General features: G+C 42.9%; 2 protein-coding genes across 2 annotated transcripts; one reads left to right on the top strand and one right to left on the bottom strand.

Moving 5' to 3' along the window:
- Positions 1 to 1,207: 1,207 nt before the first annotated feature.
- On the top strand, positions 1,208 to 5,518 carry LOC311108982 (pancreas/duodenum homeobox protein 1-like). Its single transcript, XM_084151763.1, has 2 exons — positions 1,208 to 1,601; positions 4,586 to 5,518. The coding sequence occupies exons 1-2, from the start codon at positions 1,211 to 1,213 to the stop codon at positions 5,014 to 5,016; spliced, it is 822 nt and encodes a 273-aa protein (XP_084007889.1). The 5' UTR covers positions 1,208 to 1,210; the 3' UTR covers positions 5,017 to 5,518.
- A 101-nt stretch (positions 5,519 to 5,619) lies between these two features.
- On the bottom strand, positions 5,620 to 7,043 carry urad (ureidoimidazoline (2-oxo-4-hydroxy-4-carboxy-5-) decarboxylase). The gene is made up of 2 exons (XM_084151762.1): positions 6,455 to 7,043; positions 5,620 to 6,219 (listed from the first exon to the last, which is right to left on the bottom strand). Exons 1-2 carry the CDS (start codon positions 6,627 to 6,629, stop codon positions 5,876 to 5,878), a joined length of 519 nt encoding a protein of 172 aa, XP_084007888.1. The 5' UTR covers positions 6,630 to 7,043; the 3' UTR covers positions 5,620 to 5,875.
- Between the last annotated feature and the right edge of the window lie 4,689 nt (positions 7,044 to 11,732).

Here is an 11,732-nt window from a genome sequence, read left to right as displayed (position 1 = left end):
TTTTAATACGTCGTGGGCCTTTGCTGCTGCCTGGCCCTCAGTTGCTGCGTAAAAGTGCTCACGGGCCTGGAGAGAGGTGTATTTCCTTTCACCACGCGCGCTAATTGAGTGCTGTTCCTCACTCCATGGTAATTGGTTTACACCCTGGCTCTCCTCTTTACTTTACCATGAAGAGTGTTGTTTAATGGAGCGAGCACCTGTCTGCCTAATGTCCAGCAAACACAGAGGAAGAGTGGCGGTGGGAGACACGAGCTCTGCTGCTGTTTGTTATGAACCAGAGGAGATCAGTTAAATGGTGTTAAATGAGCCATTGGTTATAATGGGCTAGATTTAAAAAGTCGCAAGTTTGCCCACTTTTAAGAGAACACTAGAAGGTATCCAACCAGGAGAGGGTTCCGCCAGGACTTGGTCTTTGATCCCCCTCACATCTCATTGCCAAGTTTCCAAGACAACCGCCGCCGCAAGTTGCTTATCACAAGGGTCAGCCGATGCGAGTAGGCTATTAGGCCTATACATGTGGTTATTGATTTCCCCCTCTATCAGTCGCCTATTGATAAGAGAACTACGTTCATATAAATGTTCAATGGCTGACATTGTTCGACCACAGTGAAATCTGCATACAGGCTTCACGAGCGCACTGCATTCCCACCGTTTCTTCTTCTTTTCCACCAAGAGAGCCAAAGCCGTGATGATACTGACATTCTGAAGGCACGTTCTGTTTGCGTTTCTCTCCGTGCTTGTTCTCTGCAGGCCGCAATCTCTCTGATTAGCTCGATGGCATTAGCCCCTGTCCGCGCGCAGAGATAGGACCCGCAGATTCCGCCGCTCACCTGTATATCGCTGCATTAGGACCAACCTGCCGCAGGTGGGTCTCAGATATCCGCCGTCAAACAGTGGAGTGTTTGCCGAGGGCATTGATTTGCGTACGGTCAATTCTGTTCAATTATTTTCGCACCGCGGGGCAGAGAATATAGACACGAATAGAAACTAAGGTGACAACTTCTCCGTTTTGTGTAGTCAGTGAAACCAATGGCTTAGGTGCAGCAGGGTCACGTGGTGGCGGTGACACACCTGCGCAGGGCCTATACCGGCGCCAGACGCACGAGCAGCACAGGTAGAGCAGAGCACAAGGTTCCACGCTGCGTAGACTATAGGGCACAGGTACATGTGTGCTCACACACCCGTTGGATAGCCCTGGCCCTCAGCAGTCATGAATCGAGAAGAGCACTACTATTCCCCGGCGCAGCTGTTCAAAGACTCCTGCGCCTACCAGAGACCCCACAGCGAGGACTTCAGCCACAGCCCTCCGCCCTGCCTCTACATGGGCCGGCAGGCTCAGTCCGTCTGCTCATCGCCTTCCATCGGAGGGCTAGACCAGACGAGTCTCCCTGACATTGCTCCGTACAGTATGCCCATGCGAGAGGACCCAGGTGTGCCGCAGCTCCACCACCCCCAGGCGCCCCAGCAGACTCTCCAACCGGGGGGTTACAGAGACCCGGGGGAGCAGGCTCTGTGTGCGGATAGGAACAGATACCACCTGCCTTTCCCCTGGATGAAAAGCACCAAGTCTCACGTGCAAACCTGGAAGGGACAGTGGGCAGGTAACTCACTGCAGTCACCTTTGCAATTTTCGCATATTTCTCGTTGCTGTAGGGCTGCAAAGAAAGGAATTCATCTAGGCCTCTCAAGGAATCTACGCACACATTTATAGGAATTTTGCAGACTTTTCTTTTACAGTAGGCCTATCTAAATAGATTCGTTTGAACACACTTTCATACTGTACAAATAGCCTACAAGTGGATAATCTATTTGATTAAAAGACAATATTTCAACAAAGTATTTATGTAATAGTTAATTGAACATTCAGGAGTTTTCTTTTGCCAATAGCCATTGAGTGAATGTTATTTGACCATAGGGAATTCAACAGAAATAAAACTGAACATTGAGTGTAATTCAAAAGCTATTTAACTCACACAATCAACTGTTGTGTATGGAGCATTAATTATTGCTGCTTTATGTGTAGGCTAATGCCACTGCTGTGAATATAGGCCTAGAAAATGATCAGACGTTAATCATGAAGTTTGAATAGACCGAGGCTTTTGTGCAAGTATACGAACTTCAATGACATCATGATGTCTACAATATATGTCGTGGGTGGGTGTCAGTTTACCTTGTCAATCAATCTGGAAAGGACCTAGGTTCACTCATACAGGCCACTGTTTTGTATGCCTCTGAAGGTGTGTCTCCTGTCTCAAGTACCAAGTTGTGATTTACTTCAAATATGTGAACATTTCAGTTGTGACAATTTCTTTGTTAATGATTTCCTAATGGCAGTTATTGTCCATATAGGCCTTCATGAAAAATGCTGCGTAGTGTATATTAGTGTCTTACAATAACCTTAATTATATCAATATTTTTTAGACATATCAAATATATTAAAGGGTATATCATTAAGGTGGAGTCTTTAGGAATCGTAGAAAAATAACGCGTCAACTCTTCCTCCTAAAAGTATTTTCTGTTGCGGCCATTTTAAGTCAACTCGGTACAGCGGGTAAATGGGAACTGGATTGGGCCTTTTTTCTCTAGTCTAAAATAATTGAATACGTTTTCTGACCACATACACAGCTCTTGCATTGGTTTCAATTAAACGAAATATCAAGTAATGTATGTTACTCAGTGCTTGACTTGGGCAGGAGCTCACCGGAGCTGAGTACCAGGACTTTCAATTTTCTACTGCTTGAGCTCCTGTTCCTCTTATACAATATTAACTAAAAAGTATTGTGGAGCTCCTGCACCTAAATATAAACAGTACCGGCACCCAAAATGAGTACCGGCACCTATTTCAGTCCTAGTCAAGCACTGATGTTACTTAAATAAATTGATGGTAACAACAAGTGGAAAATTTGATAGGCCTAAGTCTCAAGAAGAATCGGTTCTTCTCAATGATTGCGTAGGCCTATAGACAATTATTCTCTCAACTCAACCTTCCTCAAAGATAATACAAAAAATATTGTTTGTAATTAATAAGACAATTAGGATACAAATGTGTTAAATATTACTTCATTAGGCTATATGTGCTTTTATTGTTTATTCCCGTGGCTTAAGAAAATCGTTTAACTTTACAAACGATACACTTTTTGTTAACTAATTTCGATAAAAGTTTATTTTAGTACAAATATTTTCCTCAACGGACAAACGCAACCAGGGCAAGAATGAGCTTACTCTAAAACTAAGAATTAAACAGTTCAACTATTGAATAGAATATATTTTAAATGCTTATTTCTTTTGATATCAACGACCCCCTTCACCAATATATCTGAACGAAAGTTTAACAATTGAGCTGCTAATTTCATAATTCAAAACACAAATGAATTGTAGTGGTAATACAGGAAAAACTATGGCTGTTCTTTTATCATGTAGGCCTACCTTCATTTTTTTTATAAATGTGATTACATTAAATAAATGGACTGTCTCTAAATTGCCTTGCTGTTCCAGGATGTGTGTTTTATTGAACAGTCCAAGTTAGTGAAACTTTTCAGGTGAAATTACTATAGAATAATAGCCTATCATGTGAAAATAAATTAGATTATAAACCCCAAGATTTTTAGCTATTGTATGCTTTTGTCAACTAACAAAACCCACAGTAATCGAAATGTTATGATTCTTTATTTTTTTTGTTTAAAAGGCCTACCCATTTTCCCTCCAATTGATTGATCCATTTATGAGTCTTTGTTATAGAATCTGCAGTAATGTGAAATTCAGTGTGCTGTGACCCATGCAGAATTGTTCTGCACAGAATACATGATACCTCACATAGTAATTTTCCATAGTCAGTATACAGTATCTGTTGCTATAGTTGCACTGACTGCTGTGAGAGCTTACCTGTCATCTGATGTAGCCTACTGTATGTGTTTTAGTAATCATCAGTTACCCAACTGTTTCTATACAGTAGATGTTCTTGGGTGGTCAGTGGGTGAGCTGCGTTCAGTCAGTGTGCAGTGTGGGTTTCAGCTAGACCCGATGGGTAAGAACCCACTGGTGGGTCATTGCCAGTTTCATCCAGATTGTGCCTTTGGGACTTTGACTGTGGCAGGATACAATGTATAGTTAATCTTGAGTTATATAAACAAAGAGTCACACACTCCATATGTATAACCTCCCAGTCATTTATTGGGTAAAAAAAACACCAACGTTTCGGCATCACTGTGCCTTCATCACTGTGCCTTCATCACTGTGCCACAAAACGGAATACTCCATTCTAACCTCTTCACCCCCCCCCCCCTTCCATCTCTCCCCTCCCGCTCTTTCTCTGCCTCTTCACCCCCCCTTCCCTCTCTCCCCTCCCGCTCTTTCTCTGCCGCTTCATCCCCCCCTTCCATCTCTCCCCTCCCGCTCTTTCTCTGCCTCTTCACCCCCCCTTCCCTCTCTCCCCTCCCGCTCGTTCTCTGCCTCTTCACCCCCCCTTCCATCTCTCCCCTCCCGCTCTTTCTCTGCCTCTTCACCCCCCCTTCCCTCTCTCTCTCCCCTCCCACTCTTTCTCTATCTCCACTCCCTCCCCTCCCCTCCCTCCCCATCCTCCCCCCAGGCCACTACATGGAGGCAGAGGAGAACAAGCGGACAAGGACTGCCTACACGCGAGCCCAGCTCCTGGAGCTGGAGAAGGAGTTCCTGTTCAACAAGTACATTAGCAGGCCGCGACGTGTAGAGCTGGCCATCACCCTCAGCCTCACAGAGAGACACATCAAGATCTGGTTCCAGAACCGACGGATGAAGTGGAAGAAGGAGGAGGACAAGAAGAGGGTGAGGGGGGTCAACCCCGAGCAGGACTCGTCCATTACGTCAGGAGACCTGAAGGATGAGGCAGGGTTGGGGGGCGGGGGGGCTGGGCTGGGGGTCGGGGGGACAGGGATGGGGGTCGGGGGGGCAGGGACTCCCACACCGGTACCTCTCATCACCACCACACCCCCCTCGCCCCTACACTCCCACTCCCTGTCAGGTTCTAGAGACTCAGCCTAGCCGGGCTGATTTGGATGAAAACTGGGCAGACACTGAGGAAAGGGGAGGCACTTATTCAAACAGACTCTGCTGGCATCATTAATGTCCGTGACAGATTGAAGAGAGGTGAAAGGAGAGGACTGCAGGTGCATTGTCTGTGATGTCATCATTCTGCGACTGAACTGACCTCATGTTGGTGCTGAGGATCTGAGGGGCATGCACTGATGATGACACTTTGCATTGGACATACATATAGACCCACTGTATACTACTGCTCTGGTCTCTGGGCAGCAGCACCAGCAGCTTGGAAGACAGCGGTGATACAGACCACACAACTCTGGTGAGAGCTACTTTTGGTGTAAACTTCGAGTGCTTTAAAACCAATGCACTTCAGATTTCAAAATGTTCTCTGAACATTTTGGCAGTATACAACCAATAATAATTTATGTATGCAGTCTACGCACGGGACATGGTTCTGCTGTCAATATTAACAATACTGATGAATTTTCTGACAAATTGTTATATGACAAAAATGAGTCACTCACACCAGTTATATAGCCTTTAAATGTACCTTATGTTATCATATCGTTGATGTCTAAATGATAGGCACAGTGAAGAATGTACTGTTTTTTGAAATCTTTATTAAGCTATAATTTCTGACTTATCAAATTAAAGTTAATGTTTGAAATCAGAATAAAATCAATGAACCATCTGCAGTTATTTAATTACTTGTGCTCAATTTTGGCACTTGGTACAATTAAGCACATTTAGGCAGTGTTACTCCTTTACGCACAACAATAACGCATCCATTATTCAAACACATTCAACTCAGCAGGTAGACCACACAAAAACCGTATGTCATCACGTCAGTCAGTCATAGCTAGTTGGACATCTCTGGGACCACGAGCCGCTGCAGACGGAGGTGACATATCTTCTTCACTTCATCGATGGCGCACGCCCTCTCTATGGTGCGCTCGTTCCGGAGCCGCTCCTCTAGCTGCCGCAAGATGGTCGCCTTGTTGTTCTTCCGCGCGCAGATCACGAAGGGGAACCCGAAGTGATCTTTGTATTCCGTATTCAGCCGGGTCATGCGCGAGACCTCGGCGGTGGTCAGCGTGTCCAAACCGGCCTGGCCCTGTTCCTCTCGCGACTCCCGGGTCAGAGTCCCACTTTGGAGGTCCCTGCCCGCGAGGTCGGGGTGAACTCTGAGGATTCCCTCTTTACCTGTGGATAGTGGAGTTTAGGTAGCCGTCCGATGCTGGAAAAACTATAATCTCAAATTCAATATTCATTGATTAATAGAATAGCATTTAGTAAAATATATTTCACACACACGTTCAAAAGCCTTATAGTTGAAGAATATCTCACCAGCTGAATGTAAAAATTAAAAATATCATTTTAAATTTTAAAGAAAGAACAAAAACCGCCATAAAGGCTATCCATTCATCCTTGGCTATACCTGATTCGGGGAGGGCATCGATGAAGTCGTTTATACTGGCCTCCAGGTCAGCAAGGCTCGAGAATGGACGGCGGGACCATACCGCGGCCGTTATGAGTGGACATTTCTCCACCACGTTACCGAAAACATCCACAAAGTCCTCGTAAGGAAGAGAATTCACTGATCCGATGTCCATATTAAAATCTTATGTCTCGTCTGACTCACTAGCAGCGGCCCCAAAACTGCCCTTCGGACAGGTCAACAGAAAAGCCCAGCACGCCAATACTGTAGGGTTATTGAACTCAGGGACAACAAGGCGCTATAACCCCTCATGCCCTTTTATGCACAGCTTTGAAGTCTTACTAGCCTATAATCAGAGGTGGGTAGTAACGAGTTACATTTACTCCGTTACATTTACTTGAGTAAGTTTTTGAAAAAATTATACTTCTAGGAGTAGTTTTAAATCACTATACTTTTTACTTTTACTTGAGTAGATTTGTGAAGAAGAAACTGTACTCTTACTCCGCTACATTAGGCTACAATGAGGTCGTTACTTTTCTTTTTACCTCTTTGGTATTCTACGCGTCATTGTCTTGATCCTCCCGCATATGCCTTATTTGAATGTTTTATTTTGACAGAGAGAGAGAGACTTCCGCTAAGGCTCTACCACGTGACTGTTTTTCACCAATCAAACGTAGTTGTGCAGTCTCGTCACTTTACCATACTCAATCTCAGCGGCGGGACGGGTTGGCTTTACAGTCATAGCAACACAAAAATGTCAGAATTAGCCGTCGGCAATGCAGACACAGACGAGGAGGAACACCCGCACCCTGGACTCATATTGAAAGCATGTTTACCTTAGTAAAAGTGCGAAAGAACAGCTACATTATGCGGTGTGTTCTGTGTCTACCAAAACAAACGGACATTTCAGCATTCAAGAACTCAACATCTAACTTGAGGAAACATGTAGCGGTACGTTTCCTAAATTCGTTTTTTTTTGCTGTGGATAGGCGAATGTTTGTCTTTTAGGTTACATATGTTTTAAACATTTTCTATATATATATATATATATATATATATATATCCACATTTGATGTGATAATAATTATCTTTTAATGTCTTGATCTCCCTGTAGCCTCACATTTTTTTTTTTGTCCACAGAGGATTCACCCCAACAAACTGGCAAAGTACACAGACTTACTAGAGAACCACAGAGAGCGTAAGTCCTCCTCTTTCAGTGATACTCTTGTGAAAAATGCAAAAATCACAGCCTTTGCTGCCCCAGGGCGGGTAACACAAGCAATGCTTGACAAGCTGATGCTAAATTTTGTATGTGAGGCCAACCAACCATTTTCTGTGGTTGAGACGCCATCCTTCAATACTTTGATAGAAACCTTGCAACCTCTACAGTAATGACAAGGAAAACGTTATGCACAAGAATACAAGAAGCTGCAAAACACAAGAAGAGCATAATCATCAAAAAGCTGAGTGCTGTGAACTATGTTGCTAACGTAGCTAGTTAGGTGTCACCTGTCACTGGATAGACAACACCTCACTGGAGAGGCACTCCACATTGGCTTGTAGACCTGTCAAAGGCTCGCACACGTTTGATGTCCTTGCTGCTGCATTAGAGGAAATACATTCTGAGTACCACATCAGGGAAAAAGTGACCAGGACGACAACAGACAGTGGCTCAAACTTCCTTTCGATTATATGGTGAGGAGAAAGAGGAGGAAGCCATCAATGTACAAGAGGAGAGTGACTCCACCCTTGATGATGCAACAGAAGATCAGAGTGAGTCAGAGGTGGAGTATCAAGATGTCTGCAATTCTGGATGACAACACAGGCCTTGAGTACCAACTTCCAAGGCACCAAAAGTGTGCATGCCATCTCCTCAATCTTATATCCACAGTTGATGCCACTGCTGCAGGAGGAGCTGCAAACGAAACCTACAAGAGGCTGTCTCGGTCTGCTTTTGCAAAATGTCATGCTCTTTGGAATAAAACCAGCAGGTCAACCATGGCTCATGAAACAGTGGAACGTGAATGCAAGCTGCAGTTTCTCCGACCCAATCAGACACGCTGGAGCTCCCTGTTCCTCGCTGTAGAAAGGATTGTGCGCATTCACCGAGAGCAAGGAGAACAAGCAATTCGCAATGTCTGCACAGCATTAAAGATAAAGATGTAAGTTGACAAAATGTATATTTTGTTTTTAAAGAATAATAAAAGTAAATAAGCTTTGCTGATTAATGGGTGAATCCACTTGTCTCAAGTAACAAAGTTTTCTTTGCATGGTGGTGTGACAATTGTGGATGACTTGAATGAAATATATATATATATATTTTTTGTATTTAACATGTACAATGCATAATAAAGACATTGTACCAGAAATAGCTATAAGTAATTGTTTTATTGTTACATCTTTTATAGGTTCAATCCAGCTGAAAATGGGTTTTTGGTCGAGTATGCTGCTGTGATGAAGCCTGTTGCCATGGCCCTTAATATCCTCCAAGGGGAATCATCTGTGCATATGGGCCTCCTGCTGCCAACACTTTACCAGTTGCGGGACAAGCTGAAGAAGTTGGAGTCAACTTGCAAAATGTGTACACCTCTTGTTCACGCCCTGCAGCAAGGGATCCAGAAACGTTTTGGAGACGTCATGAAAGAGCCTGAGCTGATTGCAGCAGCAATACTCCTACCAAGATTCAGAACATCCTGGACCACAGAGGAGAACATCTTAAATGCTGGTAAATATACTTGTTTATCAATTCAAATGTGAACCAGTAGACATTGACCTATATAACTCTGTATAATGTTACTGTCATTTAGGATTATAGTGTGTCAGTGACAAACCACAGGGTGGCAATATAGTTAGTGTGACTTTTTTTTGCTGACTTTTCTTGTTAGATATTGGAACTGGAAGTAAACATAATGCCCGATCTACAACTACATCACTCTCCTCTAATGCCTTTTAGAGAACATGCATTCAGCTTAATTTGTGTTCTGGGATACTAGGCCTGCAATATTGTTTTATTTGGCCATCTATCATGGACTGGTGCTTTTTCAGTTGATGTGTACTGCTGCTCTTTTCCTCTGCTCAGTGAGATGTGCAGTGTGGCCTAATCACAGATCAGAGTATTCATTTCTAGGCACACAGAAAAAGGGCTGTTGCTTGCCATGCAATACAAAGGTACTGAGTAGGCCTAATCAACACCTATTGATTATTTTACGTTGACCGCTTCCTTCTGGTGTGCAGTTTTCTGTTCAGCATGCCTGGTATGAAACGTTTGTGTGTTTCCTTCTGTTGTTCTGTCACTGTGGAGACACACACACAGTTTATGAGAGTTTATGGGCTTCCTCGTTCTAGTTCTGCCTGGTAAAAAAAGTATAAAGGTTTGGAAATGTGTGTTACTTGTGCTTATTTATTTTTTATTTATTATTATTAAAAAATTGTATACTTGAATTTACCTGAATTAGTTTAATTTAAGCTATTTTGTATTTTGTAATTCATTAAAGATGATTATTTTGTATTTTTGTCTGTCTGATAGTTGTCTTGTGTTAAAAAATAAATCAGACGTTACTCAACAGTTACTCAGTACTTGAGTAGTTTTTTCACCAAGTACTTTTTTACTCTTACTCAAGTAATTATTTGGATGACTACTTTTTACTTTTACTTGAGTCATATTATTCTGAAGTAACAGTACTTTTACTTGAGTACAATTTTTGGCTACTCTACCCACCTCTGCCTATAATGCAACCTGAACCTTGGCCTGTTTGTTGTATTTCACAGCTTTTAATTTGATGGAAGCCAGGTGAATGACACTATTGAGACTCAGGTCACCGGAACAGCAGGCGTAGCTCTGGCGACTAATGTAGCTCTGGCGCCACCTGTCGTGTAATTTGTATTGTTTATGTTTTTGTTTTGTTTAAAAAAAATTTTTTTAGGGGTTAGAACAGCTTTAATATTGTAGACAGATTGTAGATTCCATCAATGTAATTGTCTGCCTCACTTCCAATCCCCCATATATTTTTTTGCCAAAAAAATAATATATACACTACCGGTCAAAAGTTTTAGAACACAAACTCATTTAAGGGTTTTTCTTTATTTTTACTATTTTCTACATTGTAGAATAATAGTGAAGACATCAAAACTATGAAATAAATAACACATATGGAATCATGTAGTAACAAAAAAAACTTCAACAAATCAAAATATATGTTATATTTGAGAATCTTCAAATAGCCAACCTTTGTCTTGATGACAGCTTTGCACACTCTTGGCATTCTCTCAACCAGCTTCAAGAGGTAGTCACCTGGAATGCATTTCAATCAACAGGTGTGCCTTCTTAAAAGTTAATTTGTGTAATTTCTTTCCTTCTTAATGCGTTTGAGACAATTACGTGTGTTGTGACAAGGTGGGGGGGGGGGGGGGGGGCAAAAGACCAAGTCCATATTATGGCAAAAACAGCTCAAATAAGCAAAGAGAAACGACAGTCCATCATTACTTTAAGACATGAAGGTCAGTCAATATGAACAATTTCAAAAACGTTGACATTTTCTTCAAGTGCAGTCGCAAAAAACATCAAGCACTATGATGAAACTGGCTCTCATGAGGACCGCCACAGGAATGGAAGACCCAGACTTACCTCTGCTGCAGAGGATAAGTTCAGTAGAGTTACCAGCCTCAGAAATTGCGGCCCAAATAAATGATTCACAGAGTTCAAGTAACAGACACATCTCAACATCAACTGTTCAGAGGAGACTGTGTGAATCAGGCCTTCATGGTCGAATTGCTGCAAAGAAACCACTACTAAAGGACACCATAAGAAGAAGAGACTTGCTTGGGCCAAGAAACACGAGCAATGGACATTAGACCGGTGGAAAGTTGTCCTTTGGTCTGGAGTCCAAATTTGAGATTTTTTGTTCCAACCGCCGTGTCTTTGTGAGATGCGGTGTGGGTGAACGGATGATCTCCGCATGTGTAGTTCCCACCGTAAAGCACGGAGGAGGAGGTGTTAAGGTGTGGGGATGCTTTGCTGGTGACACTGTCTGTGATTTATTTAGAATTCAAGGCACACTTAACCAGCATGGCTACCACAGCATTCTGCAGCGATACACCATCCTATCTGGTTTGGGCTTAGTGGGACTATCATTTGTTTTTCAACAGGACAATGACCCAACACACCTCCAGGCTGTGTAAGGGCTATTTTACCAAGAAGGAGAGTGATGGAGTGCTGCATCAGATGACCTGGCCTCCACAATCCCCCGACCTCAACCCAATTGAGATGGTTTGGGATGAG

Source organism: Coregonus lavaretus (assembly GCF_964263955.1).
Source record: "Coregonus lavaretus genome assembly, chromosome: 34".
In the NCBI taxonomy this organism is placed as follows: domain Eukaryota; kingdom Metazoa; phylum Chordata; class Actinopteri; order Salmoniformes; family Salmonidae; genus Coregonus; species Coregonus lavaretus.
Note: the sequence above shows the minus strand (reverse complement) of the source record. Positions and strands in the feature narration are given on the sequence as shown.